The sequence below is a fragment of the Neopelma chrysocephalum genome, unplaced genomic scaffold (assembly GCF_003984885.1).
Source record: "Neopelma chrysocephalum unplaced genomic scaffold, ASM398488v2 Primary Assembly neopelma1_69, whole genome shotgun sequence".
NCBI lineage: Eukaryota > Metazoa > Chordata > Aves > Passeriformes > Pipridae > Neopelma > Neopelma chrysocephalum.
The window spans coordinates 763,946-785,092 of record NW_020897729.1 but is presented as its reverse complement, the minus strand read 5'-3'; the positions used below and the strand labels follow the sequence as shown (position 1 = coordinate 785,092).

General features: G+C 46.0%; 1 protein-coding gene across 6 annotated transcripts in view; it reads left to right on the top strand.

Annotated features, from left to right (window-relative positions):
• IL1RAP (interleukin 1 receptor accessory protein) overlaps window positions 1-21,147 on the top strand; it is a 50,498-nt gene that overhangs the window by 4,787 nt on the left and 24,564 nt on the right. For 3 of the 6 annotated variants that reach the window (XM_027685697.1, XM_027685698.1, XM_027685700.1), the window contains exon 2: window positions 11,438-11,505. In XM_027685697.1, coding sequence (XP_027541498.1) covers window positions 11,439-11,505 — 67 coding nt within the window. In that variant the 5' untranslated portion in view covers window position 11,438. Of the gene's footprint in view, window positions 1-6,756; window positions 6,807-7,921; window positions 7,995-11,437; window positions 11,506-21,147 lie in introns of those variants that run through there. The other 3 variants (XM_027685696.1, XM_027685702.1, XM_027685701.1) reach the window with 2 other exon arrangements.

Below are 21,147 nucleotides of genomic sequence, written 5' to 3'. Positions count from 1 at the left end.
TGGCAGTACCACGGTAAGAGGCTGCTTGTGAGCTCCACGTGCAGCTCCAGCTTTGTTGTGCAACTGAAAAGCAAAGATACAGCATGAATCGTGCACTTACACAAATTCTTAAGAGGCCTCTTCAGCTTTACTAATCCGAAGTGTTATGAGAATTAGAAGAGGACTTAAAAAAAAAGGTAAAAAGAAAAAAAAAGTCAGTTTTAATACCTCTCCCTTTATCTGGAAAAGCTGCTGGGTTTATTTGGTTGTGTGTTTGTTTGTTTTCCTCACTGTTTTGCTTAATCCCTTCTGTGACTGAAATAAAAGTGACATGGAGTATCTTGCCTCCCTTAGGCCTGATGCTGTCCGTTTATAGGGATGTGAGATTTTTTAGATGTTCAGAGGATGATTCTTAGATATTTGATCAACTTGTGTGTAAAAGCTTGCAAAACTGTGACCTAAATGTTTATCCTTAGTGCTGACAGGATGCAGTGGAGCTGTTTAACTATATATTTATAACAATTATCCCACTTGGCGAGAAAAATATGTTTTCTTCTCAGAGGAAATTTTTGCTTTTTTTTTTTCCTTTTTCTGCCCATGATTTGTGGTTATAGTTGCCTTTCTCTGTCATTTTACCTTTTGTGTTAGATGTAAATAAAGAGCTAATTACAGTTAATCTCAGTGCAAAGGAATGAAATTTTAAAGAGTGAAAAATAACTCCCATCTGTTGGATTTGCAGTAACGTTTTGGGGTTTGCCATCTACTTGGAAGGATGCCAACAGTTATCTTGCTCAATTTAAAGTTTTCTTTGCACTATTTAAACTGGATTTTTAATAATTTAAAAAACAAACAGAAATGTGAAAAGCTTTTCAAATTATGTTTGGCCACGTTCTTAATGTGGTGGTTGCTAAAATGTGAACAGCTTTAACTGGAATGAGTTGACATCTCACTACCAAATTCTATAGGAACGTGATTAAGACCTTCTGGAAAAGCATCTATTTTTCATAGTACTATACTGCATTTCTGTGTTTTCCCTCTGCCGAGGCTCCATGTGCCCAACTAACCAGCCTCAAAATTACTTGTTCCGAGGGAACTGTTGCTTAAGTAGTTACTATTTAAGACAGGCTCAGAACCTCAGTTTTATATGATGGATAGGTGAGACATTTAGCCCCATCAGCTCCACTGACTGTTGAGCTTAGGGAATTAATCTATACTTTGCACTCATATGTTATCTTTCATCTCAGCATCTCTAAGCACTTTAGAGACATTAAGATGCACAGCTGTGATTTGAGGTGGCAAGAGGCTGTTATAAATGTGGCTGGGGAAACAGAGGCACAGATTTCAGAAGCCTCTACTAATGCACTCAGTTCAGGGAACAGCCATTTATTTATAAGTTCTCTAATGCTTGATTATCAGGGAGGCACTACAATTTTTCCTGCCCTCTTTTGGTGACTGATGCCTACATGTAGGTTTCATGTACATTAACAGAAACTTGTATTTCTACCCTTAACTAGTAGACTGCTTTAAAATCATCAACCTTGGAGACTTACAGGAGCATAGTAAATGGCAGAGTAAATAGTCCAAATTTCTAGTTATTTTTTCTGAGGTTAGTTTGCAATAAGTACAGCGATCTCACCTCCTTCCCACCGTAGTACCATCGAGGGCCCCACCTACATAAGTTTATTAGCAATCTGTTGAGTCAAAGCTCAGATCATTAGAAAATACTGATTTTGACAGTAAGAGCCATGCAAATTCACTCTAATACAAATAATTGGATTTGTTCTGTTTAGAATTAGCTGCCTCCCCCCTCTTCCTTCAAGATACAGACACTTTCCAGTCCTTGTTTCTAAGAAGGGGTCTTGGTAATGAGACAAGAATGTGTGTGTTGCTGCCCAGCTGGCAGGCTGTGGAGGTCTTGAGGCCACCCAACCTCTCTGAATGAACAGAGATGTGCTGCTGGATCCCAAAATGTGAAGCTGCAGTAAATTGTGCTGGTTTCATTTGAGCCAGACAGGGTTGATGTGTTGGGGTAACTGAAGGACATGACAAAACTAAGACTCCACTGGAGTAACATCTCCACGGACTGGGTTTCCCCATATCCATTCTCCTGAAAAAATAACTGCAGTCTCAGTGCAATTTACCTTTCTCCACCTTCCTTGTTCTTTCTCATGTTGCTGTGTGGAATTTAGGGAGGCTGTTTAATTGTCTTCTTGGGAGGTTGCACACACATAGACACCCTGACTCAAGGTCATGGAGAGATGGAAATGTTTTTCTCCAGGCTTACTGTGTTTTCCTTTTCTCCCATTGCACAGGGGAGCTGCATTTTGCATTGCAGCACTGCTGAATAGCCCTAGGTTGTGACTACCCAGGAAGGTAATGTTCTTCCCTTTATAAGCGTTTTTTCCCCCCTTGTCTGACAGGTGCAATGACTGTCGTTGCTGACACAAAGTGTCAAAGAGCAAGAGGGAAACTCAACCAAGCTTTCTAAAGACGCTCAGTGATTACTTCCTCTCAATGCAGAGAAGCGAGCCAGCCCAGGGCTGGGGTCAGCACAGATTTCAGGATATCAAGACATCCACTTCCTGGCATTGAAAGTGCTCAGAAATGAAAATTGTGGAGGCTTTTCAGATTTTTGGCCCTTTGCAGCAGGGTTTTAGTGCACAGCAGTATTTCCTTGTGTCGCTGCTCCTCGTAGCCTTTGGAAATGTCAGCAGCGAATGTATTGCCTTTTGTTTGTCATTCAGCTGGGGAAATGAATTCATTGCCCTCATGAGATCAATCATATTCTCCCCAAATAATTAATATTGATGACAATCACAGCATACTGCTGCCTGCAGCTCCATCTCAGCCTTCTCACTGTGTACATGCTGTGGGTCAGAGAGCAGACTTTCTCAAAGGAGGCTCCAGGACTTAAAAATCAGGGTGTTGTTGTTTGAAGGTTGAATTTTGAGCTGCACTGCTGGGGTCAGTGCAGGCAGAGCCTGAGCAAGTTCCTTGTGATGGTGCAACTGAATATTTGCAGAAGGAAATGTTAGAGACATGGGGAGCAAATCCAGTACACATCACAGGGGAAGGATTGTCTCATTCTGTCTCTCTTTACCTCCTCTTTTTTTGTGTGTACCCAGCTTTTTCTAGTCCCCTTTGCAGAGTGCAGCTGTACTATGCTTACCAGGAAGGGACAGTATGAAAAAGAAAGCTGCTCTAATAGTCACCAGGAGGACCAAGTGGGGGGGTTGGGAATGTGGAGGGCTGGAAGGACCTCTGGAGAACTGTTTGTAAGTGGGGTGCTGTCCTAGGAGAGGCCAGTAGCTCCTGGGCTTTCTGTTTTAGTATTGCTTTAAATTTTGCCATGGATTGATGTGTAAAGTACACTTAGAACAGCCTGTCTGAGCTGCAGGACAGGGATAGAAGCGTCTTGATGTCTTATTCTTGTTTGCTTTTACGTATAAGGCTAAATGGGATTAAATTAACGTGATTAATATAAGTACCGGTGTGGAAATGCTGTGTGGCCCAAACTTGAAAAATTCGTCTGACTTGCTTTTACCCTTGAATATGTTGCTTATCCCAGAATACCAAGAGTCACTTGAGGAGATCCTTCTCTTATGCTGCGGGGAGAGCTGGGTCTTCCCCACTGGCAACAGCACGGGCAAACCTGCTGTGGTGCTGGAGATATTGCAGGCTGCCTGAGGAATTTGTGACACTTCTGGAAAGGGAAGTGAAAGACAGTGATGATGTGCTCTGGAGCATGGTGGTGCTTGGAGGATTTTTGCCTGCTGTGTCCCTCTCTGGAGGAACAAGAAGGGGAAGATGTTGGCTGAATATAGAGCAGCCACCGTGGGAATCTGGTCTGCGAGCACTGAGGGCTATAAGGGGAGGAGATGAAATGAAGGAGCAGGTATATCTGGCAGCAAGGGCTTGAACTTAGGAAAATAAACTCTTGGAGTGTTTTTTGAGACTGAGACCCTCTTGCAGCTAGTGCTGGGCAGGGCTGGGTGTAGCCCCTGGTGTGATGGTGGGGATGTGGAGTGAGCAGAGCACTGACTGTGCCAGGCTCTTCTGGGAAAGGTGTTCTGGGGTTCAAGAGTCGCAGGCTGGTGGTGTGAAAGGCAGTAAACCCAGCTGATAAACCTGCTCGAATCTGCACTGTATTCTCTAGATTTAGAGACTTGGGCAGAGCTAACTTGAGGTTGCTGCTGTGCAATCTGTTGCACAATGTGGATGTGCTGCTGTGTCCACCACGGCAGTGGAACAACCTCTTAGGGAGGATATTGAAGCTGCTTACATTGAAAAACCATTAAAAAGGTCAGGAGGCAGAATGTGTAAATTAAATGCTCGTCAGATGTCCCCAGGTGCTCCGTGAGAACTAATTGGAATTTTTCCAGCAAGGGAGGAATCTCACTCTGGATTCCTTAAGTCTTCTCAAGTCTTTGAGCAATGTTGATTACAGCTTTCTTTTTTTCTGTGCAAAGATTAGTTTATCAGTTTATTTTGTGGTAGTGCAATATGTGGGTATTTCTCAGAACTCTCCTTTCACTGTAACATCGCCATCCAAAATAGAAGCATTGTGTCTGGCTTCATGGAAGATCTCGGCTCTCTTTGAAGCTCTGTTGGAAACTTTTCATTCCCTGGCTATTCAGACTTAAAAAATAGACTATCTTGGCTGGATACCTTTTGCTTGAGCACAGAAGTGCTCTTGTAGCTCGGTGTTTGAACTGCTTGGTGGCCAGCATGTATGCATTTGTAGTCTGAGCTGTTTGATTTTTTAGCTGTGGCTCTACCTGCCCCTCTTCAGCCCACTCCACAGATCTCTAGGTGGTAACCCCAGCTGTTTATTTGTCTTGTGCAGGTGTGCATATTTTGTAGAGATGACAGATTACTTTGCTAGTTTATTTTTGATGTATGAAATGCAGTGTGCTCTGCCTGCTAAATAGCTGCCAGAGTATAATCAGCAGCACCCTGGTTTCCAGCAGAGCAGTGTGTAAGATCTGTAGCATTTCTGCTTTGCCAAGTCCTGAGAGGACCCCAGGAGAGCTGCAAAGAGAAGCAGGGTGTACTGAGTTTCTTTAGACATATTTTCAAGCCACCCCTGCCTTTCCACATGCCTAGATTGCACGTTTTTCCTTTTGAGAGGGAGAAAAATAGTTTCTTTGTCTGAATTCTGATTATTAGTATTAAATCCATTGAGCCAAAAGGATGCCAGGAGATGGTATCTAAATGTCAATAGCAAATCACAAATTCCCTGCCTGGCAATCGCTTCCATGTCCCAAACATTGGCACTGGCAGAGGCAAATCTTGCACTACCAAGGAAGCTCCCAGAAATGACTCACTGTGAATGAAAATCTCTGCAATTTTCCCTGAGCCTCCGAGCTTGAGGTGGGGCTGCTGCCTGCTCTGTCCTCAGGAGCTCTTGGTGCTTTTGGAGCATTGCTCATGCAGTTTGTGCTGCTCTGTTGAGGGAGAAATAGCTTGGGACCACCTCCTATGGTGACTCTGGAGTGGCACACTGCTGGGTTCATTCCTCCCCATGTTGGGGATTTAGTGAAAACTAATTATTAAAAAGACATCAGACTGCAGCCCTTGGCCTGGATGGGCAGGCAGGAGGCCAGGGAGGGGCTGTGGTGGGTGACAGGCAAATGGAACCACCTTAGATGCCTGATGTCATGTCCTTGGCTGGCAATGAGCTGGCTGAGCCACTGGCTGAGAAGACTGTTTCCAGATTTTTTTGTCGTGTGTTTGGTTTTATTTTTAGGGTTTTTTCCCCCCTTCTCTTCAGGGTACTTGGTAGACCTTGGTGTAAAGGTGGGTGTGGACACTGTATCTCCCCAGTGCTGGGAGCCAGTGCTTCCAGGTCCTGTGTTCAAGTGGCCAGCTCTGGCCAAGGAAGACAGAAGATGCTCTGTGCTAGTGATGGGGGACACCTCTCACCAGGGCAACTTTGCATCTGACTCCCAGTAATTTTATTTTTTTTTCCCCTCTACAAAAGTAGGTGTGTAATATCTGCTGTAATTCTAGCTGGTGAAAAACTTTCAGGCTGCTCAAATTGAAACGTTTCCTTTGGTTCTGATGACATAAATTACTTTTATAATAGAAACATTTCAGAACAAATTCCTTTCAGCCCGCTCTGCTGTCAGACGTGTGATAGCCTGGTGAGTGCAGCTACCCTGGCAGAAGTGGGACTTCAGTATTGATCTTACAGGTCCCTGTACATGCCTTGGATGTGTCACCATTAGATGTGCTGATTGGGTCACACTTATGGCTCCTGCGATATCCCTGATTGCTGGGCAGGCTTCAGCCCTGGCCGATTCCTGCTGAAATGTGCTGGCTGTTAGGGAGCTCCTGCCAAGATAAACTGGACTCCCTGCCCTTAGGGGAGATGCAAATGTTTTTCTGAGGACAGCGTTGGAGGCCCTTTGGTCAGTGTGCCTGTGTTTGAAGTGATGAGTGTGGCGTAGCATGCACTAGAGCAGGGAAAGTGCTCCGAGCTGCTTATGGCTTTCATCATCAAACTGCTGCTTGATTCCTCCCCGTTCTGTTCCTGGAAGATGTCTGGGAATGAAAATTGTAATGAACGTGTTTATTCCTCCTGAGGAGTCAAGGCTGGACTTCTGAACCCCGTCGCCTGTCTTTCTACCCACATTCCCAGAGATTGCAGTGTAACATTCCGTTCCTCTGGGGGGCTGCCCATGGGACTGGCCAACTCCCTGCAGGAGTGGGTCTGCTTTGGGCAGAGTGGAACCGCTGACACCAAAGCAAAGGGTGGTGCCATGTAGCGCCCAAATGGCCTCCGGAGGAGGGGCAGGGCCAGCGAGACACTGCGCAAATCCCGGGTAAGTGGCACCGAGATGGTTTATGCTACAGTAATTCCCCCTTTTGTCTGACTTACTCCTGCACGTACTGAAAAGCAAAAGTGTTTCCTGGAGGGCAGAAGGGCCTTTTCCCATTTTCCATTAGTGTTTTTGCTGTTACTTTTCTGCAGTTGCTTTTGCAGGCTGCCCTTTGTCTGCCTTTTGGATTCTTTGAATTTACTTGAACTGTACATTTATTTTTCCCCATAAGAAAACACAGCAAACTCATCGAGCAGCCTTCTCCAATGCTGCTGCATGAGGATGCAGGGACCCAGGGCTTGTGAGCACACTGTGATGTGGGAGCAGAGGAACTGTGCCTCTCTCCTGAGCACCAGCCTGGCTCTGCAGCCCATCACTCAGCCTTCATCCTCAAGTCCATGTGGCTTAGAAGCAAAGCATTTCCTAAGCCATCCCACTCTGGATTTTGCTAGCCTTCCTCTGTCTACATCCCATTTTTTGGGACCAGTCCTATGCTCTCAAATGCTTCTGACTTTGGACAGAATTATAGAAAGAAAATAGTATGTAAAAGCTGCTCTGGCTGAAGTTATTTTTTTCCTCTTTCTGAAAGTGCTTTATTATAAATGCCCTTTCAGCCAGAGCACTTAGTGGCAAGGTTTTGAAGGGTGCTTTTGTTCTGCAGGCCATAGTGTGACTTCTCAGTGAAAAGCAAAAAACCTACCAGCCCTCCCTAGATGCCTGTGGTTAGGAGGGACAAAGGTACTTTTCTTGGAAAATGCAGCATTGTTCTGTAGAATTGGTACAGTGTCTTTGAGAATAGGTGTGCAGTAGTTACTTAAAGTGCAGCTCTCATTGTTAATTATTTGACATCTATCTTGGGTTTTATAATTGTTTGGAAAGTGCATAGGCTTTATAGGGTCTGTGCTGCTAAAGGCAGGAGTGAATGATTCTTTGCTGAGGTCTGTTTGGAAAGGGTGTTTTATATGAAAATATTCATGTTTTTCTCTGACATAAATGCCACTTGTGACCAGTACCAAATGAAAAAAAACCAAACCAAACCTTTCCACCCTCTTTGCTTTTAAAGAGACACTTCTGTGGCTGTGTTTCTCCCCACCCCACTTTTCTTTGCTCCTCAGTAGACAGAAGGTGAAAGTTTGAAGAAGAAAGTGCTCAGGGAACAATTTCTGATTTGAAACAAAGTGAACATATCAAGTAAGTTCCTTAAAAAAAATTCTAACAGTGGCTGTGATGGATTATTTTCCCCAACCACTCTATGAATTTTTATTATTGAAATGTTAATTTATGGAGATATTAAGAACACCTCAGAGTATACTGGTCTCGTGAGAAGTTCCTGAAGTGCTGAGGATGTATCAGAGCTCTCCAGCTGTCTTCTGGCTGCTCTGATTGCCTGCTTCCTAGCTGTGATATGATTTCTGAGCTGGTAAGCTCTTCTGCTCACTGATTTTATTCCCGGCTCCCTTTAGTGTTTGCTTTTATTTTTATTTGCTTTGGGTGAATGCAGTTGGGTGAACCCCTCTGCTGCCACCTGGGTTTGCACTCCCTGGCCTCTGGCTCCTTCTCTTGCAGCCAGAGATGCTGGTGTTTCAGCACAGTGCTATGGAATTGCATAAGAAGTTCATCAGACACCACTGGAATTGCATCATATACAGGCAAAATGGCAACATGCTTTCTGATGTCACGAAACAAAGAAGGTTGAGAAAACTCTTCCCTTCCTGGCAAGACCGGGGTGGGTTGTAGTCCTGTGGTGTCAGATTCTTAAGGCCATTGCAAAACCCACCCCCTCTCTCTGCAACTGGATGCAATGCCCTCCTGTGTGACAACAGGACTGCTGTGGGGAGACCTTTCTGTTTGGGGTAGATCACAGATTTGGGGCTATTTAAAGCAAAGCATCCCAGTGCTAGCAGCACTAGTACACAGAACCTGTGTTAGTACAAACCATCAGATCCTGTGGCTTTGTTTTTTGGGGTCTTGGGGTTTTTTTTTTGAGTAATCATGTGCCACAGGAATGGAGCTAGACTGCAGAAGCCATCCTGCCCTACTGTCCCCTTTATCTTCTTCACTTAGTATGTGAACTCTCCATTTCTTTACCAAACAGAGAGTATCCGCTTCCTTTATCTCAACTGGCAAATGCTGGCCCAGTCAGGGCATCCAGGAGGCTGTGACAGCTCCTCTTGACCAGCCCTTGACTCTGTATGTGTGCCTTCCATGGCCCCTTGCATTTTGTACACTGTGAGAGCAACCAGGGCTGTGGTCAAGTGCATCCCTTTCCCGTAATGGAGAAATTGCTGTAATCTGACAGGCTCTGTGTCTGTCTGCCTCCACTGATAAGATCTCTGGAAAGCCTGGAACAAAGCAGAAGTACATCACTCTGTGTAAGGCTTCTGATTTTATAGCTCGGTAGAGCAAGAAGCAAGGATTTTCTTACTAGCAGGAAGAGCATGGAAATCTTGGACACCTTGCTCATGGGAACAGAGACTTGGTGGCTCTTTGAGACAGCTGAAAGGAGCATGTTCCTGTGAACATAGCTAATGGATGTAAATATTAGCTCGCTGCAGAGTTCATGTATCACTGAGTGAAATGTAGTAGTTTATTTTGGCCTCGGGCCACATAAATGGCCTTGCTCTATACAAGATAAACTCATCCAAAGTCAGTAGTTGTTCCTGCTTGCTTCAGGGCTGAATTCAGTCTGATTTGTGCAAAATGCAGGAGAGAATCACTAGAAAATAAGGGTGAGTTAGGACACGCTGTGCATTTAGCTAATGACAAATGGAGAGGGAACCATGAGGGATTTTTATTATGGGAATGATTCCCTGTCGCTGTTTACACCCCCTGTCTTCAAGCATCTAAATTACCAAAAGATCCTGAGTTCCTACCAGAAGTGCAGCATGTTGGTTCTCTCTGTCCAATCTGATGGTGTAAAGATGTTTTATTTTTCTTCAACATCTCCTGGGGGGTGGGAGTCATTAATGCTGTTTCTTCTCTATGAATATTCTTAAGTGACATTGGGAGCTGGTTGTAGGTGGCAGTGGAGAAGGGTTTGATTAGCAGCTGGCATTTCAGTTTGGAGGAAGGCAGTAGGGGATGACCAGCCCTCTCAACTGAACCTCAGGGAAGAAGATTCACTTTCTTCCCTGCTTCTTGCCCGTTTTTTAAAGCCTGATGGCTTCAGAGGCAATCTGCAGCCCTTTGCATGGGCTGTGCGGGGAAGAGCAGGCTTGCTCCGGATTTCCTTTGTCTCTTTGAGATGAGCCCAGCAGAAGGAAAGCATTGCACAAAGGCTTTTCAGATGTAAGCATTGAAAAGGAAGGATTCAATATCCGCTGCTGGGTTTTGAGAAGTACAGTTCACGCGTCCCATTCTTGTTAATCTCTGCAATCTGTGCAGTCTTAGGTGCTCTCTGCTTATGCTCAGAGCCCTTCTGTGTACTGCATATATTCTGGACAGGTTTATGAGGGACGTGTTTAAGGGAGCTCTGTGGCTTCTCTCCCCACACTTTTAACCCCCCATGATGGAACAGGTTTCCCTGTCATCTTGTAAGCACACTCCTGACAGTATCACCATGCTCGTTACTGCATCTGCCTGGTGGAGCTGAGATGCTTTGATGAAGTTCAGCCTTTTAACCATCTCTTCTCCCTTTGTGATCTGACAGCACCTAGGAATATCAAATGCGACCTTCACCCCATTAATGAGAGCATCTAGTAGATGTCAGTTTTCATGACTACCAGCTTATAAATTGCATCCTGAAAAACCTAGAAACAGAGGGAGATTTAATTCCAGTGAGCGAGCAGCTCTGAGAGCTGAATGCCAGATACCGGAGCGGTCAGCCAGTGAAACTCTGGCAATGTACATTTATCTCAAATTACAGGAAATTGTGCTCTGTAGCAGGAATGGAAAAGTCTGGGATTGTTTTTTTGCTTATCAGAGCTGCTTAGAAAGTATAAGCCTTTGTTCAGATCATTTCTGAAAAGCCTACAAACCTGATGATTGTTTACTCCTGTGAGGTGGCTGTTCAGAGAAGGGTTTGACTGGAAAGGGCTGGTGAGGCCTTGTGTTGCCTCCACTGCCTGTAGGAGCAGAGTGAAGCAGTCAGGACTCTGGCAACCAGCCTCTTTGCAGGTCACCAACAGCAGACCTTGCCAATTTGGGCTGCACTGGTGTGGTTGTCCTGTTGAACTGTCAAACACATATTCAGTGCAATTGTGCTGCAGCTGCTGCTCACCATCGCAAGTGCTTTCTGCACTTGTTCTTAGAAATGAGCTGAATGAGGTCTTGGCAAAGGACCTTGGTGTTTTGGGAGTCAAAGGTCGGGATTTCTAGCCTGCAAGCACCTATTTTACTCCTTATGCTTCCAGATACAGACTATTCCAGTGACTTGAGTCAATGATCTGGGCTGTCCTCTTCAGAGTCGTCACCTCCCAGGCTTGGCAAGCTGCCACAGGTGGAGCAACGCTGCCACGCAGATACTATTCTCAAGGAATCTTAATGAAATAAAATGAAATAAAAATAGAACCTCCCAGAATTAAAGGATCACTGGGTGGATGGAGGGATAAATACACACACTCAGAGTTAAAAAATTGCCTGCAGTGATGAAACAGTGTCAAATAACCAGAAACTCTGTGTGCTTTGTCTCGCAGGATGAAGATGGTCAGTGTCCTGCTGGTTACACTCTGGCTGTCCATGGTCACCCTCAGCAGAGGCTCAGGTAAGGACATGGCATGCGATGGTCCTGCTCACTTACTGTGGGAAGAGCTGGCCTGAGGCCAGAGAATAAAACTGTCTGCAGCGAGTTTTAAGAATTTACGGCATTTCTGGATTAAAGGGTTGTGTGTAAAATGCTTCAACAAAGTATTGAACACAATGCTAGTTCTGTGGGGTATTGTACAATGCTCATGTATGGAGGCTACAAGCGTGGTGTAAACGGGTGCATTAGCAAATAGCAGAAAGCACCACCTCGACCTAAAAGTGCTTTGTAAATTCAAGCTGCCCACTTGGTCAGTATCTTTATTCCCCTTCTGTGAGGGATGAAACCAGGGCTTGGCACGTGGTGTTGACTTGTCACTGAGTTGCAAGCAGGACCCAGACTTGAACCTGAACTCTGCTATTCCTGGTTGGATCCGGAGGGGGTTGAGATTCAGCTCTCCAATTCTGACTCATGCCTCAGCAATGCAAGGGGAGAGGGGAACTTCTGGAGTAAGAGCTCTGATACCCATTTCACTGAGTCACTTTCCTGACAGGAAATATGTTGTCATGCTCGCAGCTCCTCTGGCACACTTTCAGCCCAGCTCTTCTGAAGAGGCAGATTGTGCATGTCTCGGCTCCGGACTTCCTATTTGGAGGCGGAAGGAGACAGCATGATTTACAGGAGGCGAGTAGAAAGGGGGAGGGAGAAAAGAACAGGCGCTGGTTTTGTGGGGGGAAATGTTAGAAATAAGGGCTGTGCAGGGGATTGACAAGCCCCCCAATGAACCTTTGTCCCTCTGCAGCAAGGGACAAACAAGAAGTTATAATATCCTGAGCAGATGAACAGCTCTTGTGTCATTCCCTCTTGGACTACACTGAATTATCATGGCCAAATTCACATCATGCACTTCAGCGAGGTTCATCTCAGTGCAGCGTTCATCACAGAGACTGGGAGGATTTTCTCCTCCTTGGGCTGCCCAAGGGCTGCAGGCATTCACAGTAGGCTGTGGTCTTCGGTAAGGGATGTCCCATCCTGGCTGACAGGGGCTGGGTGGAAGTGGTGAGCAATGGGGAAACAGCAAAGGAGAAAGAATATGCGGCCTGGGCCTCCTCTGCTAAGCCCCAGGTAGCAGGAGCGCCAGGGGAAGGAGGGATCCTGCGACGTGGATCTTTGCTGCTCGCTGGGAAAATCCCTGCTTTGCATGTGATTCTGGACGTGCTGTTCTGCTCTCCACCAACGCAATATCTTCCTCCTGCTGAGGCAGCATTACGACACCCCATGTGCAGTCATCTTGGGCTTTTTCAGAAATGGGAGGTATGTGCAATTGGACCAGGATTGCCCAGAAAGTGTTAGAGCTACCCTAAAAGCTGATACAGTCATCTGGGAGCTGTGAAAATGAGCACCCTGGCATTTGGGACACACAGGCTCATGCCAACGGATCTGGCAGAACCAGAATCCTCCATGCATTTTTGTAGGGTGTCTAGTACTATTTAAATATTCCTCCTTCAGCAGAGGTTTTCTGTACAGGATGCTCAGAGCCCTTTTAGAGTGCTGCAAGAACATAAGTGTCAAAGGGTGATGCATGAGACACGTGATCAGTTAAAATACGTCTCTCCTGCAAATCCGATGCAGTATATGCATTTAATTATCTGGAGGTCTGTGGTGTCAGACACACTCTTCAGTTCAGAGCTTGCTTTTTATGCCATGGACATCATAAACCAGTTTGGGCTGTCAAAATGTCTTCTGTTATTCATGATGGGCCCGGATGGCTGTTTGTACTTGGATGGAGGGGCAGCTGTTTGTGCAGACCTCTGTTACACTGTGGGGTTTCCTGGAGCTGGCACCAAAAGGTGACTGGAGCTTGTTTCACCCTTGCAAAGTTGTAAATACAGAGCAGTATGGGAGACCAGACTTGCTCTGGTAATGTTGCAGCATTTGGACTTGCTTTTTCTTTCAGTAACAGGAAGCATGGGGGGGGGGACCAGAGCTGAGGTTATCTGGAGTGAATGTAGAAGGGCTGTGCCCAGTCTACAGCTGCCCTGGTGGTCGCCTAACACCAAGCAAGGCCGTGGAGAGGGGTAGCTCTCAATGAGGAACCTGGCTCCTGGGATATTTAACATGTGTAACATGGTAGGGATTTGTCATTTCAGATGAATCTCTTTCTGTGCTTTGACTATTAAGTTATGTAATGCTGTATTGTTGGGACCAGCTCTCTCTCCAGCCAAGGCTGGACTAAGGAAGGCTGGAGGCAGGGACAGGAGTCCTGCTGTGGTTTGTTGCCACTTCTCCTGCCTCTGCCATCCTTCTTGGTGGAGCAGTGTGGTCAACAACACTGACCAGGGACTGCCCAAGCCAGGGGTCCAGGTTCTGCTGAGTCCCAGGCTCTGTGAGTTTACAGAGGAGACGAGGAGCCAACCCTTGCTACATTTCAGCTTTAAAATACCAGCACTGCTCTGGCTGTGATGCAAGCAGCCTTTCCATCCAGTTCAGCCAGTACTGCTGACAGTCTCCCTGGCAATGTGTCAGAAAGCTTCAGCATTGTGCTTTACCCTGCTTCTTACTGGAGAGACAAATCCATAAACTTTATTTCCCCCCCAGATTTCGCCTACAGCACTGTGGCTCTAAACATCTGTTCTTTGGGCTCTGCTGTTTCTGCTGCGTATGGAGGCTGGTGCTGAAACAAAATCACTTGCCGGAAGGGAGGTGCAAACTGTACGAGGAAAGAAATGTGATCTGAGTAGTGTAGAGTAAAAGATGTGGAGTCTGAGACTGAATTGGTGCCTGAGTCTTCTATTCACTCGTACTGTATGTGAGGGTAGATCTTTTCTGGTCTTGAGAATGTACATGATCTGCAGTGCATGGGTTTGAATTCCTTGCTTGTGACCTTTGGCATAGTGTTTGCAATGGTGTTTGGGGTCTTTTGCTTTCATTGCCTAGCTAAGCCATCCCTAAGTTGGAAATGAGGCTCCGTACTTGTGTTGTAGGATGCTTAGTGAACTCGATGTTCTGATATCCAGAGAGGGATTGCAAAAACGAATGGACCCAGTTCTGTCTTAAAATTATTTCTTTGGCACTACTGAAGTCATATAAATATACACTGGCTTAAAAGAGATGAAAAAGCAGTTGGACAAAGAACAGTGTGAATACAGAATAATGTTATGTTCTTATTTCTGAACAAAGCTAGCCAGTGTTAGATACTGGCTTATGTAGAAGATATAGCTGTAGTTGTGCTCCTCGTTCCATTTTCCTCTCTCTGCTAACCAGGCTGCTCTCTTACTCTCCAAGATTTCTCAGCTTTTGAAGGGAGTGGGCTGGGGACGGGGTCATGGTTACGAGTATTGTCTTAGGGAATTGCAAAAGCAGAAGAATATTGCTGCCATGAGAGGAGGAGCAGCCTCATGCTGATTATCTGAAGGACATGTGTAAAGTGGTAGCAGGTACCTGCTGTGCATAAATAGTGCTTGGGTGGGAGGAATCCTCGTGTTTGCATAGGAACGCCTCTGATAGCTCCCTTGGGGAACTCTCAGACTCTCAGACAGGCTGTGTGGTAGGATGAGCCCACAACTGGGGCCAGCTTCTACCCAGAATGACACCCCAGCATGGCAGGCAGTGGCTGTAAGGCAGCCAGGAGGTTCTGTCCTGGGAGCTTTATTTCAGGCTCCACTGTTATTTAATGGACTGTGAGCATGTCTTTTACACTCCCTGATATCAGAGGCTTTCAGGCACTGGTTTTGTCCACTCTGAAGTTGGCTCCAAGGTGCCAGATGTCACCAGTGCTTCTGGATTCAGGTGGTGACTGGAGCAGAGAACTTGCAACTTCAGAGAGAAAGAAACAGAGGTCAGGCTCCAGAGGTTGGAGCTGCCGCCTGAGCCGTCTCTCCCAAGGGCCGATCTGTGCTTCGTGTCTGTGTCACGCTGAGCAGAGAGGCAGAGCAGTTGCTGGTGGCCGGGGGAAATTTGCAGATTAATAAATTACTGTCTGTAAAACACTTTGAAGATGGAAAGCCCTGTGCAGCTCCTCAGGATTATTACTATATAGCTCTTATTCTACTGATGGGGTTCCAGTGGCCTTATTTTCCGTATGATTTGTGACAGCCCCAGAAGCTGAGAAGCTTATTTTGGTGTGTAAAGTCAGAAGAAAAATAGATTTAACTGCATTATTGTTTTCTAAAGACACTAAATCCCTCCCCCATCATCTTCTCTTGGGATTTCCTGACTTCCTCCTACTCTTCCAATCTCAGCCTCTTGCTGTCCTAATTTAGGACATGATTTTATAACCATCCATACCCATCTGTGAGTTACTGTCATTGTAGAAGTTTATGGCACTCGGGGGCATGAAGTTATTTGACACCGAGGGTGTTGAAAGGTGCACAGCCCTGAAGTGGATGAAGATAAAACCTGCAGAGCAGAGCTGACCTGGGTGCAGACGTGTAAGTGCAGCTGCCAGCCTCCCTCTGCACCAGCCAGAGTCATGCCCACTGAGGAGATAAGACCTCAGTCTGCTTCTTGTCAGCTGAGGAAATAGGTTGTGAGGGGTGAGTTTTGTGCAGGCGTCAATGTGATGTGACCTATCTGCATTCAAGTGCAGAAATGTGTGGAGGAAGGCAGCCCTTTTTGGGTGTGTTGCTGATTTGGTATTGAATAGCCACTTTTGCTCCTCTGTGTGTATCAAATAGGGCATCAGGGGACATCGGGGGCCTGTCTCCTACCCACCTTATCTGTCACATCCCTCTCTCACAGCTGCACAGTTGTGTGCCCAATCTCATATGTTTTATTGCACACAAGTGACTCTGCCAGGCTTGTAGACCTTTGCAGTGCATTTTATTGCCTGCTGTGTTTTTTCAGTTTCTATCGTTGCCAGAGGACAGTTGCTGCAGCACCTTTGTAATGCAGACATCCCTGTGGATGGACAGTGCAGAATCATCGACTCTGTTTTAAAGCAGGCAACAGAGCACCTGGCTAAACACAGTAACTAGGCTGCATGGGTTAGCAGAGCCAGGAATTTGGCCTGGACCTTGTCAAGCCCCAGCTTGGTGTCTTAGGCACACAGAAGAGCCCCTGCCAGCTTGAGCACAGCTCAGTGGTGATGCTAATTGGGTAAACCTTCTTTTCATGCTGCCTCTCCTACTGATGAGTTTGCAATGGGGTGTTCTGTTTCCTGTATTTCTCCTCCCCCATTCTGCTCTTTGCTTCACGAAAAATTTTCTCAATGAAGTGGAATGGAAAGTAGCTATTTGCTCCTCTTATCCTTCAGGGAAGCAGTTCATACCCCTACCTTTATCGTTTTGACCTCAAATTTAAAGAAAGCCTTCAGGAAAATGTATCAAGCTTGCTAGAGGAATCTGAATATAATTTTTTTTTTTTGGCCCAGTTGCTGGAGGTAACCAAAATACTCTGTGCCACATACAGTAAACAGCTTTATGCACAGATAGAGAGTGAAGGCATAAAGCTCACTGTGGAGGAGTTTTAAAAGACACAAATAACTACCCCATGTTACAGGCTGTGCTTGATGAGATAAGGCGATTCAGAGTCAGAAGCTCTGGGCTCCATACAGTTTTTTGGATGTCATGCCTTGGCTGCTTCCTCTGAAGTCAACAGAAGTTTATGCAGTCAGCTTGTTTTTCATTAATTTGGCAGAGAGACAGGCTGTCACACCTGTTTAAACTAGACTTTCAGGGTCTGAAGTTAATCAACCACGGTGTACAAGTGCTTTTTGAAACGATCAGCCGTTCTGCAACAGAAAGTACTTTTTTTTCTCGCTTTCTCAGCTGTCCTACCTATTTAAATGATAAAAGCACTTGGGCAGGGAGAGAGAGACTCCATCCTTGTGTGCAGCATACGGAGGAGCTACTTTCATGGGGTCATCACAACTCAGTGGCAAAACAAGATGGATATGGTGAGACCTGGGAGAAGTGCAAGACCATGTTGCCAGTGCCATCACAGCAGAACCACATGGATGGGGCTGGGCTATGATAGGAGGTTTCTGCCAGGACCACTTCCACTTGCTTGTTCTGCTGGAGAGGCAGTGGGAGAAAGGCAGTGAGGTTATGACAAGCCTTTTTTGATGTGTTTCCACTGGATGTCAGATTATAAATTTCTGCAGAGTTCACACAGCTTCTAGGCCGAGCCTCCAAGGCAGCTGTGGCCTCAAGGCAGTTGAGCTGTGACCAGTTTTTAGTCAGTCTCTGACCACTGTCACTGCTGCAGAAATAGTGGGAGCAAATGGTGAGAGCTAGCTGATCTTGGCTTTGTCTAACCTAGTTTTGTATCATTCCCACCAATTTCAGCGTGTTTGGGTCTGTGCCTCTTCTCCCAGTTAAGGGCAGATCTCATTTGTTTTGTTCCATGCTTCTCTTCCTCCACTGTGTTAGATGGTCAGATGGGATACAGGCAGCATGGGGAACGCTGCCCTACTCAGCTACTGAGCAGAAAACACAGCCAGGGAGCATGATGTGGTTTTGTGCAGGGTGGGTGTATGAAAGGAAAACTGCGGTAGCAGAGAGGGTGCTCCTGGCACTGGCATAAATGGAAGGCACACCCACGCGTGATGGTGGCCACAGCTGGTACCTCCTGTGCCCACAGTGCAGCTCCTCCATTCAGCCTGGCTTCCTCTGCTTCCTTCTCACTGACTGAGCTTCAAAGATGGTGGGGAGGAAATTTTTTTTTTAAGGTAGTAGTGATTAATTCTCGCTTAATCGCTTTGCGTGATCAGCTGTTTCTGCCTTATTGATGCTGATTCGTGCATCGAGCTAACCACTGGCCTTGCTTTACTCCCCAGGTGGAGGCTGACTCATACCAGCTTTGCTTTAAGATAATGCAGCAGGGGCAGACAAAGAAAGTAGGAAGCTGTTGAGATATGGCCCAGCAGCGTGGGCTTGTAGCCCAAAAAGCCAATTGTGCCAATTGTGCCCTGGGTCACATCAGAAGCAGCGTGGCCAGCAGGTCAAGGAAGGTGATTCTTCCTCTCTACTCTGCTCTTGACGGACCCCACCTGCAGTGCTGCCTCCTCCAAAGGAGGGCACAAAGATGATCTGAGAGCTGGAGCACCTCTCCTGTGAAGACCAGCTGAGAGACTTGGGGCTGTTCAGCCTGGAGAAGAAAAGGCTCTGAGGAGACCATAGAGTCCCCTCCAGTACATAAAGGGGCTACAAGAAAGCTGGAGAGGGACTTTTCATGAGACCATGTCGTGATAGGACAAGGAGTAATGGCTTTAAGCTGAAGGAGGGTAGGTTTAAATTAGATATTAGGAAGAAATTCTTCGCTATAAGGGTGGTGAGGCACTGGAACAGGATGCCCAGAAAAGCTGTGGATACCCCATTCATGAAAATATTCAAAACCAGGTAGGATGGGGCTTTGAACATCCTGGTCTAGTGGATGGTGTTCCTGACAGCGGGGTTGGAACTGGATAATTTTTAAGGTCCCTTTGAACCCAAACCATTCTGTGATAGTGCAGCCCCATCTGATGCTGCAGCTGAACTGGTGTGGAGGACAGGGGTCGTTCACTGGCAGGGTCATTCAGTTTGCAGCATTGATGGCTTCGTGTCCTGCACAGTCCCAGTCTGTGTGCAAGGCAGGCCCCCTCCCAAAATTAGAGATGATTATGAAGGGCACATCAATTTGGCAAATGACAGGGTAATTTGTGCCAGCATGATAGATGACCTCTCAGAAGGATGGCTCTTTACTATTTCTTCATAGAAATTTTAACTAACAGAAGCCTTTGCTTGTAGCCCTATGAGAGGGAAGGGGTGGAGGTGGTGTGGAGCTGGTAGAGTTTTGATGATTGAGATTTTTCTTTTAAATAGAAGTACTTAAAATGTCTGCACAAAAGTGCCAAACTGTGGACAAAATTTAACAGCATTCTTGATGTGGCTTTACTCTGGGGTTTTTTGTGGTATTTTTTTTTAATCCAGTTTGTCTTTTCTTGAAAAATCTAAATGGCTGAACCAATTTCATCTCTGTTTTGAGAGTGTGAATTCTTGTAATAGGTGCCGCAGGTGCGTCTCAGGTGTTTGTATTCACACAGGAGCTCTGTTCCGAAGCCTGGAGAAGAGGAGGCTCAGGGATGACCTTATCACTCTCTACAACTCCGTGAGAGGAGGTTGTAGCCAGGTGGTCATTGGCCTTTTCTCCCAGGCAACCAGTGACCGGAAGAGAGGACATGGCCTCAAGCTGCATCATGGGAGGTTTAGGTTGGACATTAGGAGGAATTTCTTCACAGAAGGGGTGATTAGACATTGGAATGGACTGCCCAGGGAGATTGTAGAGTCACCATCCCTGGAGGTATTTAAGGAAAGACTGGACATGGTACTTAGTGCCGTGGTCTAGTTGTCATGGTGGTGTTCGGTCATAGCTTGGACTTGATGACCTCAGAGGTGTTTTCCAACCTAATTGATTCTATGATTCTGTGAAGAGGGTAAATCAGTGCAGTAAGTGAATGGCTGGGAAAGATTCCAGAAATGTTTGTTTTCATCTTTATGCAGCTGAGCAACGTTATTTTTTTTCCCTCTAATTTTCTACTTTGCCTCTGGAGAAGCCGCTTTCTTCAGCTTTGTTTGGCTTCTGAGGAGTCTGTTTTGGGATACCTGGTGTTGAAGGGTGTCATAGCATCAGATTCAGAAATGGGACAAATCTTTCAGTTTCTGTAAGAGAAGCAGTTTCTATCCCTTGTGTCAGGAGTAGACACCCCTATGAACACAGCTTGCAGCGTACAGTCCAAGCAAGGAAGACACTTGGAGTTAGCTTTGCCAGTTCACCTTGTTCCCAGTGTGCATTAAGGAGGAGTGCAACAGCCTGCTCGTATCTTTATGTCAAGGCACGATTTCAAGATAGGCATCCTTACCCTCAGCCTTCTGCCTGCACTTTGTCTCTTAATGCTGGAGAGGCGGGGGTGTTCCTTCTACCATTCAGCCTCCCTCCACCCTGTATAGTCCTCATCCCTTTTCCAAAGCAGGGCTGTGCAAGCAGAAACATTTCTTGCCTTTTTCCTGCATTATCTGTCACAGGTAGGTATTATGGGTCATAGGCTGCCCTGCTGTGTGATTGCAGAGCATTCAGCAGTAAGAGGGGTCAGTTGAGGCATCTGCAATGCACCTCATTGATAATGAGAGCAAGGTGGTTTCTTTCAGAAGTGTTTTGCAGAGGTGTTTCTAAGAAGATGCATCTGTGGGATGGTGTATTTTTAGAGAACTTTATTGTGTCCCTCAGGTATGTGTGTAGTGCTCCATTTGCTACAGCATGGAAGGGACCATGGAGTTACCTATAGTTCCATCTCCTCACTGGTTTCCATTTGTTAGCAAACCTCTGAAGTCACAGCATGAATGCTGATCTCACTTGATTTAATCAGGAGCTGCTCTTAACTCCAGCAGCTGTTTTGTGCATGAAATGTTTCGAGAGAGAAGAAATTTGCTTCCTAGGCTTAGCCAGTGAAAACAAGTGAGAGTTGCTGCAAAAGGGCGCAGCACCATAAAAGTTAGTGCTGTTTCTCACAATGAGAACTGGATCCTTGCATCTTCTTTCTGCAGTGCTCCCTCAAATATTGTTACTGGAGTCAGGATATATCAATGTGTGTGTATATGTATTTTTTTTTCATAGTGGTAGCTGCTTTATGCCAGTGAAGGGTCACTGTGAAGTCATGCCATTTTTTTCAGGCTATCTCCATTTCAG